A 23806-nucleotide genomic window follows, 5' to 3' on the forward strand; every position below is an offset into this window, starting at 1 on the left:
CTCTGTAACTCTAACAGCTTTTCTTTAAAAACAATAACACATTTTATGCTACCTAAATTTGATTTTGGGGGAGAAAAAAATGGCATTGTTTGTTAGAATTTTGGTCTCTTGAACTTTCAAAGTATTTGGGGTGGGGTGGGGGAAATCTCAAGGGCCGTTATGAAAGAAGTTGCAAGAACTTAGTAAAACACACAAAGATAAAAAAGCTATGTGTTGGCTCACTCTGGGGCCTACGGCTTATATCCATTAGGGAGTCTAGCCACTTCTGTTCCATTAGATTAGACTGAGCAAGTTCCCAACTGGCTTTGAACCAAAATGAATTTGGATACAATGTGAACCAAACTCTCTCTTGCTCTCGCTCTCGCCTCTCTGTCCCCCACTCTCTCTCTCTCTCTCTCTCTCTCTCTCTCTCTCTCTCTCTCTGTGTGTGTGTGTGTGTTGAGGATGCATGGGTAAATGATGTCATTTTCTTTGGAAGCCTATCCTAGTCTTTAATAGCTCGGCCCCCATCCCACAAACCTGCACTTTCTCTTCCCTAGTGTTTACCTAAGAGTCTCGTAACGCTATTCTGTATTAGATGGAAGCCCCATTGATTTACTCTTGTATCGCTGTGTGAGAAGGTGACCCCCCCCCCCCCAAAAAAATATCTAGGGGAATGTTCTTCCAACTGTATTCCTTTTGGGATAAAACTGAGGTTCTTCAGCAGCTCAGCAAAGGAGTCCTCAGTGAGACCAGGCTTCCCAACATCTCTAGTACAACAGTGAGGTCTGATAGCATTGGTTGGAGTGGTGGGTAAAATTATAGAGTATGCCCCAAAATCCTCTGCAGCAATTATGGGGTGGGGAAAATGTCAGGAGCACAGGGACGTAGGAAGCTGCTGCAGACTAAGTCAGACCACTCTTCCAATCCAATTTAGAATTACCTTCTCCAGGAATAAGGAACCTGTGGCACCTCCCAGATGGATTGCAGCTCCCATCAGTCCCATTCAGCAAAGTTCATCGTCAGGGATGTTGGAAGCTGGAGTCCAGCAACATCTGGTAGGGCACAGTTTCTCCGTCCCTGGTCTCTGCTGACTGATGGTGGCTTTCCTGGAGTTCAGACATGTGTCTTTTCCCAGCCCTACTGGAGATGCCCATCTGGCCTCAAGTAGACATGAAATGGGTTTGCCCCTTCCTTCCTTCCTTCCTTCCTTCCTTCCTTCCTTCCTTCCTTCCTTCCTTCCTTCCAACATCTATACCCCCCCTTTTTCCTGGTCATAACCTAGTGGGTTTGGCTGCTAAACAGACTCCTCCTAGCTTGTGTGGTCCAAATAAGCTAGGGGTTGGGATTCAGGGCAGGCAGACAATGACCCATGGTCACAAAGGTGGTGCAAGGCAAAAAAGGACAAGTCTGTTTAGCAGCCAAACACTTCTTGGTTCTTGGCCTGATCAAGCTGCAGTATGTAGCTCTTATGTAGAGCATCTGCTTTGCATCCTGAATATCCTAGGTTCAATCCCTGGTACCCCCAGGTAGAGTTAGGAATATTCATGTCTGAAATCTTGGAGAGCTGTGGCTGCTGATCAGTGTAGACAGTTTTCAGTGACCAGTGGTCTGACTTGCATATAAGGCAGTTTCTAGTGTGTTTACGTACCAGTATACCATGTTAGCTGCTGTAAATCACAAGTGAGAGAGTGCTCCTGGTCTAGCTTGTGGGTTTCCGATGAGGGCCGCTGTAAGAAGAAAATGATGGGCTAGATGGGCCTTTGGCTCAGACGCTTCTGATGTTCTTGTGGCTGAGAACCTTTGCTCACAATGTTTGGGGAGTCTCCTGTGCTGTTTGTTCTGGCTTCACTTTTAACACCATGTGGTTAGGATCATTGTCTAAAGCGGCATTCTTAAATATACTTCAGCTATCCTATGCCACTGGTCTTTCTGGCTCAGTATTGTCACTGCACTGACTGGCAGTGTCTCTCCTGGGTTCCTGATAGGGGACGTTGCCACCCCTACCCAAAGATGCTGAGGATTGAACCCAGGACCTTCTACAGTGGTACCTTGGGTTAAGTACGCTTCAGGTTAAGAACTCCGTTTAAGAACAGAAATCATGCTCTGGCGGCGCAGCAGCAGCAGGAGGTCCCATTAGCTAAAGTGGTGCTTCAGGTTAAGTACGCTTCAGGTTAAGAACGGACCTCCGGAACGAATTAAGTACTTAACCCGAGGCACCACTGTACACACAAGGCATCTGCTTTGCTGCTGAGCTATAACTCTTCTCATATTCTGCTCATCCAGTGTCTGGAGCAGCTTAATTAAGAAATGTATTATGCAACAACCCCCAAAATACCGGTTCCACATTAAAAACAATGCAGCAAGCAGCAACAATAAGGCAAGCAATCAGCTTTTGGTTTTGCTTGGGTTAGAACAAGGGATTGGGGGGAAATTCACTTTTTAATGCAAACGCTTCTCATTTGTGCTTCCTGAACCAATGCACATACCAAAATGCAGCTAGAAAGTTGCACTTCTCCCTATTTTTTGATGCAGTCCTCCAATCATTTTTTTCCCTTTAGAGAAAAAGCACATGTTGGGGAAGACTGTGCACAAAACTGTATATATCGGTGAAAATAATGTACAAAAATGCATTACTGCCTTGGGAAATTGCTTGCAGAAAAATGTGCATTAGGAGAAATGCCTTTGCAAAATGCATATCAATTTCCATGCAGAATTATTATTATTATTATTATTATTATTATTATTATTATTATTATTATTATTATTATTTTATTAAGCATGATGGCAAGCTGATGTGGGATTGGGACAAACTGATTTTAAGATTGGAAAAACGAGAAACCAAAATTGATGGATCCTAGCTAGAACTGGACCTTGGGAATTCGTGGTTTAAAAAGAGGTGCCAAACCTCAAGCCTTCCTGGATGGAGTAAGATTAATTTATGCCAAATGGGATCCACAAGCTGTCAGTGGTCATGTCTAGGAAACTCTTCCCTCTCATAGAGTCTGACCTGACTTGCAAGCAACCCACCATGCTTGGCAAAGGCCACCAGCCATGTATCGTTCAGAATAATAGAATCATGGTTGGTAGGGACCACAAAGGTCCTCTAGTCCTGCAATGCAGGAATCTTCACTAAAGCATCCATGACAGATTGCCATCCAACCTCTGCTTAAAGAGCTGCAATGAAGAAGAGGCCACCTCCTTCCGAGGGAGTCTATTCCACTGTCGAACAGCTCTTACCGTAAGAAAGTTTTTCCTGGTTTTCAGTCAGAACTTCCTTTCTTGTAACTTGAAGCCATTGGTTCGGGTCCTACCCTATGGAGGAGAAAACAAGCTTGCTCCATTCTCCATGTGACAGCCCCTCTCATATCTCCTCTAAGTCTCCTCTTCAACAATCTAAACAAATCAAATTCCCATAGCCGTTCCACATAAGGCTTGGCTTCCAGACCCTTCATCATCTTGGTTGTCCTCCTCTGCATACATTCCAGCTTGTCAATATCCTTTTTAAATTATGGTGTCCAGAACTGGACACAGGACTCCGCGTGGGGCCTGACCAAGGCAGAATATAGTGGGATTATTACTTCCCTTGATCTGGAAACTAATCTGTTGATGCAGCCTAGAATAGCATTAGGTTGTTTTTTGTTGTTGTTTTTTGCTGCTGCATCACACTGTTGACTCATATTATGCTTGTGGTCTATTAAGACCCCTACAACCTTTTCACATGGACCACTGGAAAGCCAGGTGTTCCCCATCTTATATTTGTATAGCTGGTTATTCCTGCCTAAGTGTAGAACCTTGCATTTGCCCCTATTGAAATTCATTTTGTTAATTTTAGCCCAGTTCTCCAGTCTGTTAAGGTCATCTTGAATCCTGATTCTGTCTTCAGCAGCAATGGCCACCCCTCCCAGTTTGGCATCATCTGCAGATTTGATGAACATCCTAATAATAATAATAATAATAATAGTATTAATAATAATAATTTTATTTATACTCCACCCATCTGGCTGGGTTTCCTCAATACCTTCATCCAAGTCCTTTGTAAAGATGTTGAACAATAGTGGGCCCAGGACAGAACCCTGTGGCACCCAACTTGTCACCCTTTTTAGCTTGATGAGGAACTATTAGTGAGCACTCTTTGGGTTGGGTCAGTGAACCAGCTACAAATCCACCTAACAGTTACCTTGTCCAGCCCACATTTTACCAGCTTCTTCACAAGAATATCATGAGGGACTTTGTCAAAGGTCTTTTTGAAATCAAGATATATTATGCCCACAGCATTCCCCATATCCACCAAGCTTGTAACTCTATAAAAAAAAAGAATTGAGATTCATCTGGCATGACTTGTTTTTGATAAACCCATGCCTACTAGGTATTTTGAGTTTGAGTTTGGGTTGTATGAACAGGGGTGGATGAGTGGTGGTTGACAAGTACCTGGCTGGCTAGGTTTGTGGAGTTACACATTGCAGAGACCTGCCCTTATACCAGGTTGTGTGGTGGATGTGGCTGAACTGTGGCTTTTGAAGTGAAGGTGTTTGTTCACAAACTCTTGTCTTTATCAGTATCAGGGCTGTGTTCACCTATTTAGATTTAAGGCCTAAACTATAGACTTTGGGAATGGGAATCCCCCCCCCCCATGATCGGCATTCTTTGGGATTGAGTGCTGGTGTTACCACTTTCCCTCTCTTCCTCCACTTCATTAGCCCTCAGCCTGGGTTCCTCATGGAGTAAAGTTGGGCACGATCTCAGAAATAGGGCCAGATTAATGATGATTCTAACTCATTCTATGGATTAGGGCTCCAGTTCCACTGCAGCCACGTCTATGGTTTTGTTCTGTGGAATTTTCCCTGTGTAAAAAAGGTTTGTCCAAAATCCTTCTCAACTCAGGATAGAGTGACCGTTCCTGTAACACCGGAAAAGACCGCCATGTTTTTCATGTTGAGGAAAATGTGATGCTGGCAAGACTAGCGTGGGAATAGAATATTCTTCATACTGCTGAAGAGTTTAGAGATGGGACAAGATAAGAGAGGGCAGAAGGAAATGAACTCAGTGGCCGAACAAAGTTGCATTAATTTTGAACCAATTCAGATGTTATGGTTTCTACCAAATAGCCCACCCAGCTCTGCATTTCTTCATTTGAGATCCTACACCTGCTTCATATGTGGGTTCCTTGTTTTAAAACCAGGGTCAGATTTTAAAAAAATAATAATTAAAAGATTTGTCCGTTTATTGTGGGCAAATCTTTTATAGGATAGAGAGCAGACTTTGACAGATGCAACCAGGGCCGGCGTGTCCATTTAGGCGAACTAGGCAATTGCCTAGGGCGCCAAAATGGAGGGGGCGCTGGCCAGGCTTGGGCAGGACGGGTTAGCCAGCCCTGTCTTGTCCATTGGGGCTGGTGGCGCAGTGCGCCAGGTCGCCGGTCCCCCCAGGGGTGCCCCCGTGAGCCCGCCGGCATACCGGGTGCCCCCTCCCCAACCCGCCCCCACGGGCAGGTGGCGCTTGCGTGTCGGCGACACAGCCGCTGCAGCCCATGCTGCTCCCGGGCGGGCTGCGAGCCGGCCGCCCAGCCCCGTCTTTGAGCGCAGCGAGCGGGGGGAGCTGCGCGGCCCCGTCCCCACGGGCGGCTGGGTGCTTGCGCCTCCCGCGCTCTTCCCCGGACGCCCCGGACGCATGGGGGTGCCAGAAGGATCGCCGCGCCACGGTGGCAGATGTGCCTGAGACAGCCCTGGGGCTAGCAGCAGCTTCTCCGCTGTAGCGGTAGGTGCTGCTTGCCCCCTACACCACCCCCCGGCTCGCGCTAAAGCAGGCTTTGGCGGGGGGCGGGACGGGCGAGCTGTAGCGGAGAAGCTGCTGCTTGCCTCTCCACCACCCCCACCTCTCGCTAAAGCAGGCTTTGGCGGGGGGGGGCAGAAGGTGGTTCGCCTAGGGCGCAAGAAGCCCTAGCGCCGGTCCTGGATGCAATAAAGGTAATCTGAAATAAGGCTTAATTATTGATGGTACAGGAATCAAACAGACTTGGTCTCAGAAAAGTGGGTTTTGATGATTGCAATGTTCACCTCAAATAGGACATGAGAATTATGACCCCGTGAGTTCTTATCTAGGTGAGATTTTTAATATATAAGGAAGGTCGGCTCTTCTCTCCTTGCATTACATTTCCCAGTATGTTGTTTGCATGTGGCTTGCAGCTGCAGCAGCCAGGTGCCAGAAGGAGTGGGACACTTTGCTGCTGGTGGAAGTAGAGCAACAAGGTGGGAGAATGTGGGCAGTTGAGACTCGATTGTGCTCCTGATGGCATTCAGGGGATGCAACAGGGTCTGATCTTGTTCAAAATTGGGCTTGGAATTAACTGAGCTGTTTATTATTATTATTATTATTATTATTATTATTATTATTATTACAGAGAAATGGTTCTGTTTTCTCCTCCTAATTATGAGCCTAAGTGGGGGAGGTATTTCAGTTAAGGTTCCACAGGGGTCTCTATTGTCTACTACAAACAGATTCCCCATCCTGACTGTAGGGAAACAAACCTTTGGTGATATATGAACTATTCACTTGTGGAATTTGAGAGGAAATTACCCAACTGACTGAAAACCCCTTGTTTGCTTCTTCTTCTTCTTCTTTTTAGGAAATGCTCCAGGAGAAAAGTTTGTCTGAGCCGGAGGATGGATTTGCTGCACCCCAGGTCCCTGGCCATTCTGAAACCACCACGAGTTCCCCTGTTCTGGGTGTAGCGGGAGTCAGCAGTACGCCTCTAAACAGCCCTCAGGGTCCAGATCCAGAGCAGGTATGCATCATGTTTAAATGAGTCTGTTTAGGCATGGTGTGGAGAAAGTGGATAGAGAGAGGTTTCCCCGCCCCCTCTTAATACAGTGGTACCTTGGTTGTTGAACGGCTTGGCTACCAAACACATCGGCTCCCAAACGGCGCAAACCCAGAAGTAAGTGTTCTGGTTTGCGAACGTTTTTTGGAAGCCGGACGTCCGACGCGGGTTCCACAGCTTCCAGTTGAGTGCAGGAAGCTCCAGCAGCCAATCGGAAGCTGCACCTTGGTTATTGAACGGTTCCAGGAGTCAAACAGACTCCTGGAACAGATTAAGTTTGACAACCAAATTACCACTGGCTAGAATTCAGAGCCACATAATGATTTCACACTGGGCGCAATTAAACTATGGAACTGCTCCCATAGGAGGAAATTATAGCCACCAACTGAGGATTAGATAAATTCACGGAGGATAAAGCTATCAGTGGCTACTAGCCAATGTGTCCCTGTTCTCCTTCCATGGTTGGGAGGAAATATGCTTCTGAATACCTGTTGCTGGAAAACACTGGAAGGGAAAGAGTGCTGTGGCACCTTTCCCTGATATAATAAGCTCCTGATTGTATTTGGTTTTGTCTGCTTAAAGCAGTTGTTCCGAAACACAAATGTAGTTATTAAAGTCTCCTGTGCACCAAAATCGCCTTCCCAACGGAAAAGGTTGCCCTGTAGTATCTCTGCATAACTTAATGCTCTGTGGCTTTTTCTGCTTGGCCTTTGTTGGAGGTAAGGAATTCCATGGTGTCTGTTCTGAGTGTGATTAGCTCATTGGGTCGTTCCAGTGCAGAGGCTCCAAAGAATGATTCTCCTTCAGAGATGGTTACATGTTGGTTCTCTGCATGAGTGATGGCTCTGTGCTTGCTTCTTCCCTCCAGTGAGCCTCTGTTGGTGGCAGGCCGTTTCATTGCAGCTCTGTGTTGGGTGTGGATTGCTCCATCACTCCCAGTGTAGGGATGTGGCAGAACAGTTGGTCCTCAGAGGAGGCTGCCTGTTGTTTCTCTGCATGTTCTGGGCTTAGATCTTTTGAATGAGAAGGCATACCCATAATAGAGACCTGGACAGAAACACTGGGTATTAAAATCCCCTCTATGGACAATTCTTAGGGTACATAAATATTTTTATTTACAGTGTATTTATTGTGTTTATGTCCCACATTTCCTCCAAGGAGCTGACTGTGCCATACACCATTATCCCCCATTCATTTTATCATCACAACAACCCTAATACAGTGATACCTCCGTTTACGAACGCTTCTGGTTATGAGCTCCGCTAACCCGGAAGTAGCTGCTCCTGGTTGCGAATTTTGCCCCAGGATGTGGACAGAAATCGCACGCTGGAGGCCCCATTAGTGAAACGCGCCTCAGGATAAGAACGGTTGCAGCCTAAGAACGGACCTCCGGAACGAATTAAGTTCGTAACTAGAGGTACCACTGTAGTCAGGTTATAGTCTGAGATATATGGGGACAAGGTGCATGCGTGAGAGGGAATTTGAACACAGGTCCCCCTCCCCCCCTCTAGGTTTGACACACTTAACTCACTGCACTGGCTCCCAGTGTTTACAAGAATGAAGTATTTTTAATTCACTTTTTTTTTGGGGGGGGGGAACCCTGGCTTAAAAACCTATACCATCTTCCTTGTTTTTGTTTGGTTTTAACCATGTGGTTTGTTTGCTAACCTTGCTAGAAAAAAACAGTTCTGACCACACAGTAATATTATGTGCTAAATTATTTATTGTAATCACATTTTGGGGTGTTTTTTTTTTTTTTTATAAAAAAGAGTTATAGATCCTGCCATTTTTATGCAATAATTAAATGTAATTGTGTACCTTTCTGCCAAAAAGGGGAGAAAGACTGTAAATTTCCTTGCAAATCCACCCTGGCTCCTGATTGGCCAAATCTGTTTAGTAAGTGTGTTTTTATAAAGTGTTGACAACTTTCCTGTATCAGAATTATAACCAGTCGTATAATAATAAAGCTGAGAGGTGAAACTGAGAGGGAGCCTGCATTTGCTCCTGAAATTATATTTAAAAAAAACACAAACCAGTTGTGTTATAAATTCAACATGCATTTAAGTAATAACAATTATGCCTCAAGCCCTGAAGCTCAGTTTTAACTCTTGTTTGCTCTGATGATTGATAGCTGATTTATTTGGGGAGGGAGGGGGAGGAAAAGCAAAGACAAATTACCAGCAGATCATGAAACGTCTAAGAAAATTGATCTTAAAGTAAACTACAAGTCACCAGCCATTAAATGGAGGGAAATGCAGATTTCAGTGAAGTCAACCAATGAGAGGCTTCTTTTGGTCTTTGGTTCATCTAGTCAGCTGATTAGATCTGGTTAGTGAGCTACAGATGGCCTCAGGTTGAGCCTCTGTCCTCACAACCTCAAGCTTTCCTACCTACCTGAAAGGTAACTAAGCCTCACTAAAAATGTGTAAACTGTACAGGCACTTGCTTTTAATTCCAAGAGAAATTCTTAAGGGTGTGAATTTTTTTTTAAAAATTATTCGAGAGGACCACAGACACCTCCTTTACCCCAGGCCAAACTATTTTGTCCATCTAACTCAGTTTTGTCTGCCGTGATTGCAAGAAGCTCTCCAGGGTCTCTCATTCAAAAGTCTGTTCCATCAGCTGCTACCTGATGCTTAAAGTAAATAAATAATAAATTAAAACAGGGGGTGATAGGAACTGAACCAGGGAACTTCTGTATGCAGTGCTTAAAATGGCACTACTGACGGCAGGTGAAATTATAGACATAGGGGTAAGCAGGGAAGCTTGTAAAAGCAGTGGACCGGGATCGGGTGCTGTGGGATCTTCTCATTGCCACGAGCTTGCAGTGGTTGAAAAACTCTGATGGTCACATCTTGATGTGACACAAGGACATTTGCTGTGAACTTATGACGATGACTGTGGGGCCACGTGTGCAAACCTATCCTCCAGCCTCTGTCTTCACACCAGAGTGCTTCTCGTGTTGAGTTGATGCACTTAACTGCCCCCCCCCCCACTGCCACTTCAAACTGTCCCATGAGCAGAAAGGTCAGGGATGGAGTGGGTGGGACTGCATGTGTTGAGCTGGGGTTGGCATGCACAGCCCCACACCCTCTACCTCAGGGGTGGGGAACCTCTGGTCTGCGGGTGTAATTAGATCCTCCTAGGCCTCCCCATTTGGCTATTTCAGCGAAGCCACACCCACCAACCCTACATATAGGAACCAGGTGTGGGGCAGGTTAAGACCTGGCTCAGCCTAAAGGGCTTTGCAGGCATCACTGATCAGCTGATGTGTGGCACCTGCACAGGGCTTTGCTAGACTCAAGAAACAGCTGAGCCCGCATGATTTGGGAGTAATTCCAGAGCAGTCAGCCGGGTAGCCTGGCCTTCAGTTCACAACAAAATCCAATTTTGTTTCTTCTCTTTACTGCTTGGTCTGGCCTAACCTACTTTCCTCAGCAGCTGTGTTTTGTTCGACTTTTCTCAGTTTACGTTTGTGTGGCTTTCTCACTTCTTGTTCTTTTGTTTGATTGACTTGTTGAAGACCATTGAGAACATCAAGGTGTACCTGCATGAGAAAGAACTATGGAAGAAATTTCACGAGGCTGGCACAGAAATGATCATTACTAAAGCTGGAAGGTAGGTTTCTAAAATCCTGTCATTTTTAAATGTTGCTTTTAAATGTGTGTCATTGTGTCTGTCTGTATGTGTTCTATTTAGTTGAGCTCTGGATCCTTGCACCAATGACCTCTTTGAAATTCTCCACTATAATTGCGGATAGAGGATTCTATTCCATGTTAGTCCTGCTCAGAGTACAGCAATTGAAATGAGTGAACCTGAAACTGACTTGGGTTTATTAATCTCAATGGGTTGACTGAGTATGACTAACACTGGAGAAAGCCCAGACAACTTGTGGGGGAGAGGCAGTGGTGTGGTGGTCTGGGGCTATGATGGGTTGAAAATCCGTTGCTATTTCTACAGGAGTACATCAACTGGATTCATTTCCATTCCAGACATGGAACGTATAAGTGAACATTGGCAATTTTCACTCCCATTTCCATTTTCATGAGGATTCTCCCAATATGCTTACAACCGGGGGCAATATATCAACCTGGTACCAAATATATTACCATCCTAATTCTTGCCCATGGTGGTCACAAGCCTTGATTATCCATATTCACTATGGACACTCCTTGTTTGATTTTACGTGTTCAAATAACACCAAGGAGTGTCCATGGTGGATATAGATAATCAGGGCTTATGAGCGCGGTGGTTGCCCTCCCCCCCTACCTCTCTTCTCCAACTTGTTTGGTGAACTGATGACGTGGAAAAGAGAAGCGACTGTGGTTGATTTTTAAAGATTGGGGGTGTGATACAAGGGAGGACTTGTGTCCCAGCAGCTTTGCAAACGTTATTCTTTCCCTCCCCTTTGAATGTATTAGAACGAGGCCAGCCCTATAAATTACTAACTATTTATTGCTAGCGTCTACTTACTAGGTTGATTACTCCCTTGTAGGCCTGATCTGCGGGGGGATGTTGAAAAAGCAGAGCAACCTCCACGCTGCAAATGGGCACGGCGTTGTTGCCAAGAGCCTGTGATTTATAAAGTGGAAACATCTTTAAAATGCGCTCGCTATCTTTTCAACGTCGGACTGTTTTTGTTACAGAAGGTGGGGCGGGGGAACTCAGAGCGATTATTTCATATTATAAGGGGAATCATCAAAAGATTAAACAAAAAGAAGTTTATGTTAACCAAGTTCCCTGAACTTTGCATAAAATGGGTTGACTCCTTCGTGGATAAAATATGGTGTGTAGAAGTATACAAGGCTTTGAACATCGCAGTGCATAAATCTCTGTGTTTTTCCAGTTCCAGAGTTTTATTATGACTTTATTTTGGCACGCAGAATATCTTCTTCTTTTAAAAAAAGAGTTAATTGGAAATTATGCATTAGATGCAAACTCTAAAAAGCAGAATTTGCTGGCAATTTCTCTTGTGCTGATCTTATCAAAGCTAAACAATGAACTTGCATTTAAAACACCTTTCTGAGTGGTTTCGCCCTTCCTTCCCTGAGAATCTGTTGGCAAAATCAGGCTGCTGGTCTAGATCAGTCATCGGACATGGCAAGGCTATTCAGGGCCCCGAATCCCAGAGGGGGCCCGAAATCAATATTCATCCACATTGCTTAAAAGAACTGGGCCAGTAGATGCAATTTGAGTTGCATGACTCAAATCATTAATTTATGGTGGTATCTATTTCAACAGTCCTTAAGTTTGAGAGTCAGTTGCAAAGGTGGAGCATCACAGCAAGTTGACTATTCTGCTGAAGAGCGTTTAAATTATTTCTGTCTCCAGAAAATGACATTGCAAAGAAGCTCTCTGTTAACGAAGCTGGATGTGAATAAGGTAACACGAAGTTATCCAGACCTCATTGCTGGTTGCCAATGGGCCCCCTACAGCATTTCAAGCTTCAGGGCTTCAAAAACATAGGTCCGCCACTGCTCCTGCTAGGGAAAGGGCTGCAGCCTGGCTGTCGAGCATCTGCTTTGCATGCAGAAGAAAGTCCTGGGTTCAAAACAGAGAAAAATGAACCAATAGTCTGGATCAGTATAAGGCAGGTACTGTGTTGCTGCTCCTTTTAAAAAACAGGAGATGGAGATGGCATGGAATGAATTTTAGGAGCTTTTGCATGGAAAGTAGGTGCTCTACTGCTAATTAGAAGAAGAAGAAGAGGAGTTTGGATTTGATATCCTGCTTTATCACTACCTGAAGGAGTCTCAAAGCGGCTAACATTCTCCTTTCCCTTCCTCCCTCACAACAAACACTCTGTGAGGTGAGTAGGGCTGAGAGACTTCAAAGAAGTGTGACTAGCCCAAGGTCACCCAGCAGCTGCATGTGGAGGAGCGGAGACGCGAACCCGGTTCACCAGATTACAAGCCTACCGCTCTTAACCACTATACCACACTGGCTCTCTTACGAGCCCAATCCAGAATTTACTGGCTCGCAGATTATTCTGCTTGGAGCGATGAGGCTCACAATTGCAGGAGCAAGATTTTTGCAAGTCAGGAATGGCATGCAAAAATAAATCAAAATGCTGTGTGTGATGGAGGCTGTTCTCTGGTGCAGTGTTTCTGTTCCACACCCCCTGCTCTGTTGGTGGGCTGAAGCTGGTGGGACCACTTACCCTCGATGGCTGGGTCCTCTCTGAACAGCATCCTTTAAGGCTTATTGATTTTAAAAGACCATCCCTTGTCCCCTAGGAGAACACTGGTTCTGTCTTTTATGGGAGCAATTAAAGCGGTTATGAAACAGAGCAGGGTCGTTAACCGCAATCCCACTTCTGTGATATTTATAGGGCCCTTTTCAAGATTTACATTTGAATAAAATGGGAATCTAATTTTAGCTCTGTTATGGGTTTTTATTTTGGGGGTTGGGGGGAGAATTTTGTAAATTTTGAGGTGTGGGTGGTGCACTGGGAGAGTCTAAAACCAGCCTGTAAAGCAACCAAACTCTGTTTCCCTCCTATGGTAATGGAAATGAAATCTTTGTTTAAATCTCTCGTGCAACAGTATGGGGTTAACTGTCCTTCCAGTGGGATGTGTGAGAGAATGTTCTCAATATTAAAAAAGAAGAAGAATTAGATGAGTTGTTATAAAAACATGTACCCAAATATAAAAACTCCCCCTTTTCCACATAACCTCCATGGCACTGCCACCAGATAAATCTCTTCGATCTGTCCGCAAGGCCACAGGTTCAGGGTTTCCTGTGTTTGGTGAAAAGTGGATTTGGGGCTGAAAAATGAACTAGCAAGGAGAACTCCTGCTGAACTTGTCTTGTTTGTTATTCTGGAGTAAGGATCTGGCCCAGGCTAATCCAGCACTTCAAAGAGGACGGCCCTCACTTTGTATATAGAACGTCATGGCAGAGAGTGGCGTGGTTGATAAGAGAAATTGGGGATGGGATGGTTTTGATGCCCTGGGAAAATGGGACCATAGTGGGAAGTGCTTTGATCTTTTCTAAAGTATTTTCTGTAGGGTCATCTGCCTCTTTTTCTTCTTCCAAAAGGCCTCTGCTTACTCTTTGTTTCATACACGAAAGGCTTAGTATAATCTGTGATTTTAAAGGGAGTGGGGATAAAAAAAAAGGAGGCAACCTAAATTTTCCACCAAGGAAAGCTTGCAGAAAGCAAATTATGGCAATTTTTAGACATCATTGCTGAGGCTTTGATTCTTCTGCAAAGTGGGGAATTGGGGATTGCAGGACAAAGAGACACCGAAAGGCTTGCCCCACTGGATTGCATCAGATTTTGTCCATACTATTTCAAGCCCAGCTGTAAGGACTAGAAACTTGATGGTTTCCCCCCCCAATGCAAATGGGAGAATGTTGTGGAACTGATGTTCCGCAATTATAGAATTATAGGTAACAGCTTAAGAAGTTCACACATTACTTATCTGGTGAATATAGGACTTTGGTCTTGGTGTAGTAAGGTGAAATGGCTCTCTCTTCATCTGTCTACCCCCCCCCCCCCCCAAATAAAAATTTAAAAAAGTCATGTTGCCAACAAAATGCTAGATTTTGAATCCATATCCTCTCCAGTTATTTGATAGATGACAATAAATAAATAAATAAATAAATAGTGGCACACTCTTGTATCCTTTCAAAACTTATATTTTTCCACTTCTGCAATTTGAAGCAGCTTCTTTTTGTTTCTTTAAGTTTGTAGGCTCCCCCCCCCACAACATGGGAGTGTGCATCTTCCTTGCATTTATTTGTTTTTAAAGCATTGGAAAAGTTCTTCATTCAGCCACGTCCCCCCTCCAAAAACAAACAAACAAACAAAAACACGTTGCAATGAGAATTATTTACCAGTAGCTACGATTCCTGCTTTGCAGGGGGTTGGTTTGGTGACTGGTAGGGTCTCTTCCAACTCTACAATTCTACGATTCCACCATTGGTGCTAGATCTAAAGAACAGTAGTAAGCACATACAAGCACACCTGCTTTCTAAGTCCTGATGCTCTTTCTGCCAATGCAAGTATATGTCTCTGTTGGTTGGGGTGAGGGATTCTGCCACTTCCATCATTGGCACTGCTGCTGACTGACTGGTTGGGGATGTTGTCCAAAACAAGCCAGAAGTCCCTAGCCAAAAAGTCTAACACACATTCCTACCTCCCCTACCAGATAAAACTCTGTGATTCAAAGGCTGATCAATCTCTGGATTGACTTTTTGGCTTTATGTCAATAACTGCCAAAAACAGCCAGGAACTGTGGGACTGCTAGAAGGAATTAAAAAGAAAGAAAGAAGAGAAGTTGATTTTTAAATAAATACAAATCCCCTAAGTGGTTTCTCCTCTAACAGTTAATTTAAAAGCCATTTGTGACTATCCATATGTGCCCAGGACAAACTGAACCGAGGAGGGATCACTTCATTATCAGACCTAATAAGTCACTCTCACTTCATCGCTTAGCTATTTTAGCCCTGGCCTTTTTCTTAATTTTCTTTGTACTTGGCCACCAGCAGTGCCGTGTTCCACGCAGGGCTGCCAAAATGATCTGATTGCATAGGACAGTCCAGAAACATCTACAGCAGCCTTCTCCAAACCAGTGCCCTCCAGATGCTGTTAGACTACAACTCCCAGCAGCCAGCATGGCCAACAGTCAGGGATGGTGGGAGCTGTAGTCCAAGAACATCTATGAGGTGCCAAGTTGGGGACGGTTGATCTACATCATGCAATAGGTTCATTGGGAGCTATTTGAAGAGCAGTAGTTGTGTGGCATGGATTCAGACTTTTCCTCCAAAGTAGAATAGATAGCCCTCTATTTGATGTTTCAGGGGTGGGGAATCTGCAGCTCTCCAGATGTTGCTAGATGCCATTTCCCATCAACCCCAGTCACAGTCTTAAGAAAATAAGAAAAGACTGCTGGATCAATTACGGAGGCAGAGCATAGTATACTAGACATGGCTAGTAGACATCAATAGCCTTCTCCCCCATTAATTTTGCCAAATCCTCTTTTAAAGCCATCTATGTTGGTGGCTATCAGACAGCCCTTCAGATATTGGAAGGTGGCCACCATATTTTCTGAGGAACATTGCCCTTATTACCCATTTCTAGTATATTGTTTTCATGTCCAAAAACACCCCCCCTCCAAACAAAAGCCATGTAAGACGAGTCAGCCCTTCTCCTGCCCAGAATACTTTGAAGCTCACGGGGTTCCCCACTAAGCAAATCAACATAGAAAGTAAGTTAATAATTTGACTTGGTAATCGATTTGTTTCCTCTGCTTACAAAACTCCCATTTCTCTGTATACTGATGGAAGAGAACATGGTTAGTGGGGTGGTGGGTTTTTCTGTCTCCCTTATTTAGAATGCCAAGGCCAGCTGGAAAGCTTTGGATGTGACAGTTCCTCTCCATGCTGACATTTCATGGAGTTGGTGTGTAACAGCTGTCGCCTTCACCAACTAATAAAGGAAGATGTGCATCTCAACATAGTCTAGCTCCATGAAGCCCAGATGTGTAGTTTCTCATAGATATCTATATATCTATATAGATTTGTGTGTGTGTGTGTGGGGGGGGGTTCTGCCAATACTATAGCTTGACTGAAAACTCACCTGCAAACTTTCGGAGGTGTTCTGCCCCCCCCCCCCCCGCTCATAAGCTAAGGTGAAAGATTTAAGTTGTGGTGTCAACGTGGGAGGGGGCAACTACCACAAAACTTACCAGTTATTGCTGAGTGAGCTCAGTCTGCTTTGGCCAAAGTGTGGTTTGTATGGAACGGGGGAGAAATTTGTTTGATCCCTCTTTTAATGTGAAACTGCGGCTTAGTCATGCTGGCCACATGACCCGGAAGCTGTCTGCGGACAAACGCTGGCTCCCTCGGCCAGTGAAGTGAGATGAGCGCCGCAACCCCAGAGTCGTCCGTGACTGGACTTAACTGTCAGGGGTCCCTTTACCTTTACCATATCCATACTTCCTGATGCAAAACAAATGCCGATAACAGGACAGCATCCCCCCAGTTACCTGATAGAAGTAGTACTAGAATATAAAAATATCATAATGACCCAGGAAGCTGCCATATAGCAAATCAGACAATTGGTCCATTTAGGCCAGTCTTGTCTTCCACTGACTGGCAGCAGCTCTCCAGGATTTCAGGAAGGGAGTCTCTCTCCCAGCCCTACCTGGAGATGCCATGGAATTGAGTCTGCATGCAAGGCTGGTGCTCTATCACAGAACTATGACCCTTCACTGATTTTCCTCAGCAGACTGAGTTAGGAGGTACAGGGCAGGCCCTGTGATACATCCAGCTGGTAAAGGTAAAGGTACCCCTGACCATTAGGTCCAGTCGCAGACGACTCTGGGGTTGCAGCGCTCATCTCACTTTACTGGCCAAGGGAGCTGGCGTACAGCTTCTGGGTCATGTGACCAGCATTACTAAGCCGCTTCTGGCGAACCAGAGCAGCACACGGAAACACCGTTTACCATCCCGCCAGAGTGGTACCTATTTATCTACTTGCACTTTGACGTGCTTTCAAACTGCTAAGTGGGCAGGAGCTGGGACCGAACAATGGGACCTCACCCCGTCGTGGGGATTCAAACCACTGACCTTCTGATCAGCAAGCCCTAGGCTCTGTGGTTTAGCGCCACCCGTGTCCCTCATCCATCTGGTATAATTCCTTTTAATTTCTTGCTGCTACCCGCTCACTAATTTGTCTGACACCTGCTCACTTCACTCTCAAACAAATGCTGCCATGGAGCATCAGCAATCCCAGCATGCGCTGTGTCAGTGTCGCAATGGGTGGACATGCACATGTGATGCCTGCTGGGCTGTGGGATCCTGAGTTGGCTGCCACTCTGTCTCCAGGGCCTTTCCCAATATCCCAGTCTTTGTGGCACATTGGGAGAAAGCAGCCAGGCCAAAACAAGGCAGGCCCATCCAGCCCAGCAACCACCAAGCCTCTTCATCCCTGGGGACCCTGTTCAGGAAATATGGGAATGGGGCCAGGGGCCAGGGTGTTGCTAGCCCTCTGTGCCTCCATCATAACTTGCCTAAAGGTAGAACCAGACCCTCCAAGTGTCCTTATTTCCCAGGGACACCCCTGATTTAGAGAAGCTGTCCCAGTTTCTGATTTGATCCTGGAATGTCCCACTTTTCCTTAGGATGTCCCTATTTTCATTGGAGAAATGTTGGAGGGTATGGAGTTATCCAACCCCTGAGCCGCCTGAAAGCAATCCTGTATAGGGAAGTGTTCTTTTAAAAAAAATGTTTTTATATATGTTGGAAGCTGCCCAGAGTGGTTGGGGCAACCCAGTAAGATGTTTTCTATTCACTATCTCTGTGCCATTCAAGAAGTCAGATAACCACATGACTTGCTAGTTGAGAAAACTGGGGAATGACCTCTGTTATTATAGGCTGCTGATTCAAAGGACAAACACCGGTTTGGCCTGGGTGTGCATGTTTTGGATGCTGCCAACCACAATTGGGTTGGATAGTTGCCCAGTTATCTCATTACTCCTGTGCTTTCCTTTGTATGTTTCAATCAAAAAAGAGAAACATCTCACAAATTCAGTTTCTATCCAATTTTGATGACTACATTGCTACAACCTACCGGGGAGGTGGAATAGGCAGGGCTTTTGATCCACTGTCTCTTCCTACACAAATATATATAAAACACGCGCGCGCACACACACACACACACTGTATTGCCCAAGCTTTTGATTGAAAACCCCAGCAGTTGCCAAGAGGTTGAGAAATACATTTTCATTAAGAAAATTTAAATGACAAGTTGCTGGCATGGTGCTTGCAGACACCAAAAATGCAACAGCTAATAATCATGATGAAATGTCAATGCACGGCCAGAATTTTTCCTTTAAAAAACCCCCAAAAAACTTCATACCCAGGGCTTTTTCCTGGAAAAGGGTCCAGAAAATTGGCAAGATCCAGTGGCTCGTTGACCCAGCTTGATTTGTGAAGCCAAATGCTACCAAAGGCAGTTACAGAGTAGGTTGCAACTTAAGCAACACCTAAGATCAGATGCGAGTTCTAATTTGTTATCCTTTCAAAGAATTTCGGCTGTATATATTATGGTAGGGGCTTCACTGCACTCTATTTATTTTAGAGGGCTATTCTAAAGAACATTATAAACTCTGACTTGTCTACTCTATATGAATTCCATATGCTAAAGCTTAATTTTAAATGCCATTAAAAAGCACTTAACATTTACAGTATATCAGATCTCTGCTCCTTTAGCAGCTTGGATGTGCTACAGTTTGGAAAATGTTCGGTAGGCAAAAGACAAAAAAGAGCCCTTTAGAAGTCGGGCTCATAAATATCCTCGTAGAATCTTCCAGTGCTATGTTTAAAATTATACTGAACAAACTTCTAAATACCCAACTTTTCCCCCTTTTTAACCCCTGTTCATTTTTGGGTATAAGCTTTTTTTTAAGGTCTAATTTAAAACAAAACAAAAATAAAATAAACCTTGGCTTTAAAATTAGATTCTTTCTGTAGCGTTTCTCTCATCTCCTTCTAAAAAGTGTGAATTAGTCTGCATATTTGCAAACTGAAATATGCTACTGTATTTATACAGGTGCTTACCTGTGTCCCAAGGTTAAGAGAAGGGCACAGCTTATGAACAGAAATAAAAGATGGCTGGTTTTTTATTTGGTAAACCACCCCCTTTTGAGCTCAAACTAATTACATGGTAAACACCTGGAATTTATGCAAGGGTGTTAGAAAGAGCTGATTCAAAGGTCTTCTAAAAGGAACCCATTTTGTGGATTTTTGCCCAAGCGGTTACAAAATGGCTGCTCTGACGACAAGGATCGTTCACCCCACAGACAGAGACTGTTCTTCTGTCACCAGGACTTGTCTTTCTTTCTTGTTCATTTACTAATACAAATCTCTATTTATGAGGAGGATAAGATTTATCAAGCCCAATGGTGTTGTGACATGTATCCCACTGCCATCTTTTTTGAGGAGGAATTTGAGAAGAAGCTGAGGGAAATGTTTTATTTTTCTTAGGTGGAGAACTGAGGGAAAAGGGATATGTTGAGGGAGAATTTGACACCGTTTCTGTCAACCAGTTTCTGGTTTAGGGAGCACTTGAACGGGGGAGGGGGGAGAGAAAGGTGTATTTGATAACACCACTGTTATGTACTGAGTTGAATAGGATCCAAACTGCAGCAGTCTGATTGGTCCTAGAACAATAGGATTGAGATTGCAGCAGTCTCATTAGTCTGCAGGAGCCACCCAATCCAGCTCCAGGTGGAAGTGAATCCGCACTCTGATTGGCATACAGGAGTATCCCGGAATTAGCCAATCACGTGGGGCCCATTGTGTAAATAGTGTATATAAAGCAAACATTCTGGGGGAACTACATTCCTCACTACTATGAGCTGAATAAAGAGCATGAAAGTCACACTGGACTCCGAGTATCTTTCAACCACATTTCCCCAAGTCTCTGAATCTCGCATAGAAATGTTTTCAAAATGCTCCTAGAGTGCTTCATGGGAAATTATTGAAGAGATATATATGACTGCAAAGCACTATGTAATAACAGTACTCAGCTTTTATATAACCAGGGCCGGTACTGCCACTAGGCAGAGTGGAACGGCTGCCTCAGGCTAATGATTCGGAGGTTTCATAAGATGGCAGCAAATAGTTGCTCACTTTATTATTGTATTTTTACTCCCAGAGAAAATTCTCTGTCTCAGGTCCCAAAATAGCTTGGCTGGATGTAGGTATTCTGTGCACATTAACCAGGTGTCATCTTGCTGTCCTGTACCAAACAGCAACATAAACCAGTCAGTTGATTGATTGTGAATAAATTCTCATAGACTGGTTTCAGGAAATTTTCTTGTTGGGTGCAAAATGAAACATTGAAGGGGTGTGGAGAGCAGGCTAAGTTTCTCACATAGGTAAAATGAAAAGAATACTGCCTGTACATTTTGCCTTGTATCTCAGGTTCTACAAATGCTGGAAACTTGCTCTTTTTTGTGGGGGGTGTTAAAATTGGGAATCTAGGAATTATTATTCACACACACACACAGAGAGAGAGAGAGAGAGAGAGAGAGAGAGAGAGAGAGAGAGAGAGAGAGAGAATATGTATGCATTCCTCAGTACTGCCTGGAGTATGCTTATAGGGTACGCTTGTTTGGCCCCTGCCTTCTGCCCTAATGTCTATTTTTGTTTGTTTGCTTTATGTCCTTTCTCTAAGGAGGATGTTTCCAAGTTACAAAGTTAAAGTCACTGGGATGAACCCCAAGACCAAGTACATCTTGTTGATTGATATTGTTCCTGCAGACGATCACCGGTACAAATTCTGCGACAACAAATGGTACGTGTTGAAATGACACAATTAAAATCACCCCAGCAGATCTAGAGTTGCGGCCTCATCCGGATGGTAGTACAATTTTGGTGGTATGGCTTACAACAGGAAGTGCAGGAAATGTATTTGGCAAAGCAATCTTTACTTGCACATCCACACTCTCATTTTTGGGAACTTGTAACCTGCACAGCCTCTACTTGGCTTTGCAGACGAGGGCAGGTTTGAGGAAGACTTCCCCTATATATGGAGCAAGTATTGGAAACATCAAAACACTGCTCCTTATACTTTGAATTAGAGCTTTGTGGCTGTATTCTGGACACCATTAATGCATTATGTGTTGTTCTGTGCCAAACTTTACACACCCACTGAAAACTTTCTATTCTGCCATGCCTATGCAAGCAGTTAAGACTATCTCTTCCCACAATTGCTAATAGATGTCTGATTTTAACTTTTTATTTGGCTTTTATTGTATGGTTTTATAAACGTTTGCTGTAAACTGTTTTGATTTTTTTAAAAATGAAATAGCGGTATTTATATATATTTATAAATAAGTGGTTTTTAAGTGGAGGAAGCAAAAGTGTGTTAGTTTAAATGCTCAGGGATGCCCTGCCTGTGTAAACAAGGACTGCTTTTAGTTCAATAACACTGATTGGGAAGCTGCTTCAGATATCCCACATACTGTGAACAACTCGTAAACAATGGTAGCTGCTTATTCCTGAGGCTTGCAGACTTGGTTGCTGCAAAGTGACCTTGTGCAAAAATGTTTATAATCATCAAATAGATGCTATTCACTATTATTCATCAGTGTACTTAAGATTTTGCACTTTCAAAGGGTAAAAAAATGTTATGTCTACAACATACAAGCACATTTCTTTCTCCAAATGAATCCTGGGAACTGTAGGTTTGCTAAGGGTGCTGGGAATTGCAGCTCTATGGGGGTGAACTGCATTTCCCACGATTCTTTGGAGGAAAGCTCTGTGCTTTAAATGTGACCCAAGCTCCATGCCCTGAAGTCTTACAATCTCAGTGTTGACAGTGAGGAAAAACAACAGATGGAAGAGCAAAATGACAAATGGGAGAAAATGGGAGTGACAGTTTTTGTATCAGAGGCGTTAAGGACGTCACCATAGTTTTGAGAGAGGATATAGTCTGAGGAAATAAAGGCCCAGCAGAAACTTTACTTCCTCAGACTTTTAAAGAAGAACAATCTGAGTGAGAGACTGTTGGTGTCCTTCTATCTAGGCAGCATAGAAAGCATTCTTACATACTGTATCTGTGCTTGGTTTGCCAGTTGCACAGTCACAGGCAGGAAAATGCTCCAGAAGGTCATAACCACAGCCCGGAAGATTATCAGTCATCCTCTCCCATATTTGGACGAACTATATAGATCCCGTTGTCTCAAAAAAGCAAACAACATTTTACAGGATTCATATCACCCTGGATATAGTCTGTTTGCATGGTTGCCTTCAGGCAAGAGATACAGAACAATTAAATCAAGAACGAATAGACTAAAAAACAGAGCTATAACTATTTTAAATGCTGTAACCAAATAGTATGATCTTTGGGGAGTTGTGATGGGTTGTATGTATGTGTATGTGTGGTTGTAAATGTGGGATGGCATTCAATTTCGTTGTACTACATACAATGACAATAAAGTATCTATCTATCTATCTATCTATCTATCTATCTATCTATCTATCTGTCTATGAAGGAATGTGAGGCGTGTGTGCATGAGATGTATATCTCCAGGCTACATCTCTTAATTGTGGGAGCTTTGAGTGTTTAATTCTTAACCCGCATTCTCCTTCCACAGTCTCCTTAGTATTGGGAAGGTGCTCACTGAACACTTCTTATGACCCAAGGGGTATGTGTGTGTTTGTAGCCATTGCTTCTTACTGTGAACTGTGGGTGGCAGCTGCTAGGACAGAGAATAGTCTTTCCCAATTCTACCTAGAGACACTGTGGATTGAACCCCGGCCCTTCTGTATGCAAAGCAGGTGCTTCCTCTAAAAATAAAATCTCATTTGTCAAGGTTCTGAATTAAGGGCTGATTTAAATAGCAACACAGGAAACTGTCTTATACTGCATTAGACCATTGGTCAGTCTACCTCATTATTGCCTACACTGGCTGGCAGTAGCTCTCCAGGCATTTTGGGTAGGAGGTACTTACTCAACCATGCCTCAAAATGCCAGGGATTGAATCTGGGATTGTTTGCATGCAGAGCATGTGCTCTACCACTGAGCTACAGCTGGTGGCAGACAGTGAATGCTCATCTTGTTGGTTTAGTGAGAAAACTAGGGCAGTGAAAGGGAGGGAAAGTCTTTTGTAGCAACCTGGGTTTTCAACTAAGCTGGAACTCTTGCTCCCCAAATGAATTGTGGGAGTACAATCGGTTTCACTGGACCAGATCAACAGTACTAAGGAAGCCTAAGAGATGGCAGACGGAAAGGCGAACGTGCTCAGGGCTTAATCTGAGGTCCAGCTCTGGAATATAATTTCCAGTGCCAAAGCAGAGCTCCGGAAGTCGTGAAGTAAAAATGGAAAAACACAGTGATGGTCTCCATCAAATCTCACAATTCCACCTCCCACCTTGTGCGCAAAGCTTGTCAAGCTATCAAAAAACACTGGGGGGTATTCAGTGAAGTTTCACTCAGGGTAGACTCATTTAAATTAATGAACATAACTAAATTGGTTACATTAATTT

General features: G+C 44.1%; 1 protein-coding gene across 5 annotated transcripts in view; it reads left to right on the forward strand.

The window, feature by feature from the left end:
• Positions 1 to 23806, forward strand: part of TBX4 (T-box transcription factor 4) — a 71972-nt gene that overhangs the window by 21907 nt on the left and 26259 nt on the right. For 4 of the 5 annotated variants that reach the window (XM_033172179.1, XM_033172175.1, XM_033172177.1 and 1 more), the window contains exons 2-4: positions 6605 to 6763; positions 10323 to 10417; positions 20991 to 21110. In XM_033172179.1, coding sequence (XP_033028070.1) covers positions 6608 to 6763; positions 10323 to 10417; positions 20991 to 21110 — 371 coding nt within the window. In that variant the 5' untranslated portion in view covers positions 6605 to 6607. Of the gene's footprint in view, positions 1 to 6604; positions 6764 to 9939; positions 10155 to 10322; positions 10418 to 20990; positions 21111 to 23806 lie in introns of those variants that run through there. The other variant, XM_033172180.1, reaches the window with a different exon arrangement.

This window comes from Lacerta agilis, chromosome 15, assembly GCF_009819535.1.
Source record: "Lacerta agilis isolate rLacAgi1 chromosome 15, rLacAgi1.pri, whole genome shotgun sequence".
Taxonomy (NCBI): Eukaryota; Metazoa; Chordata; class Lepidosauria; order Squamata; family Lacertidae; genus Lacerta; species Lacerta agilis.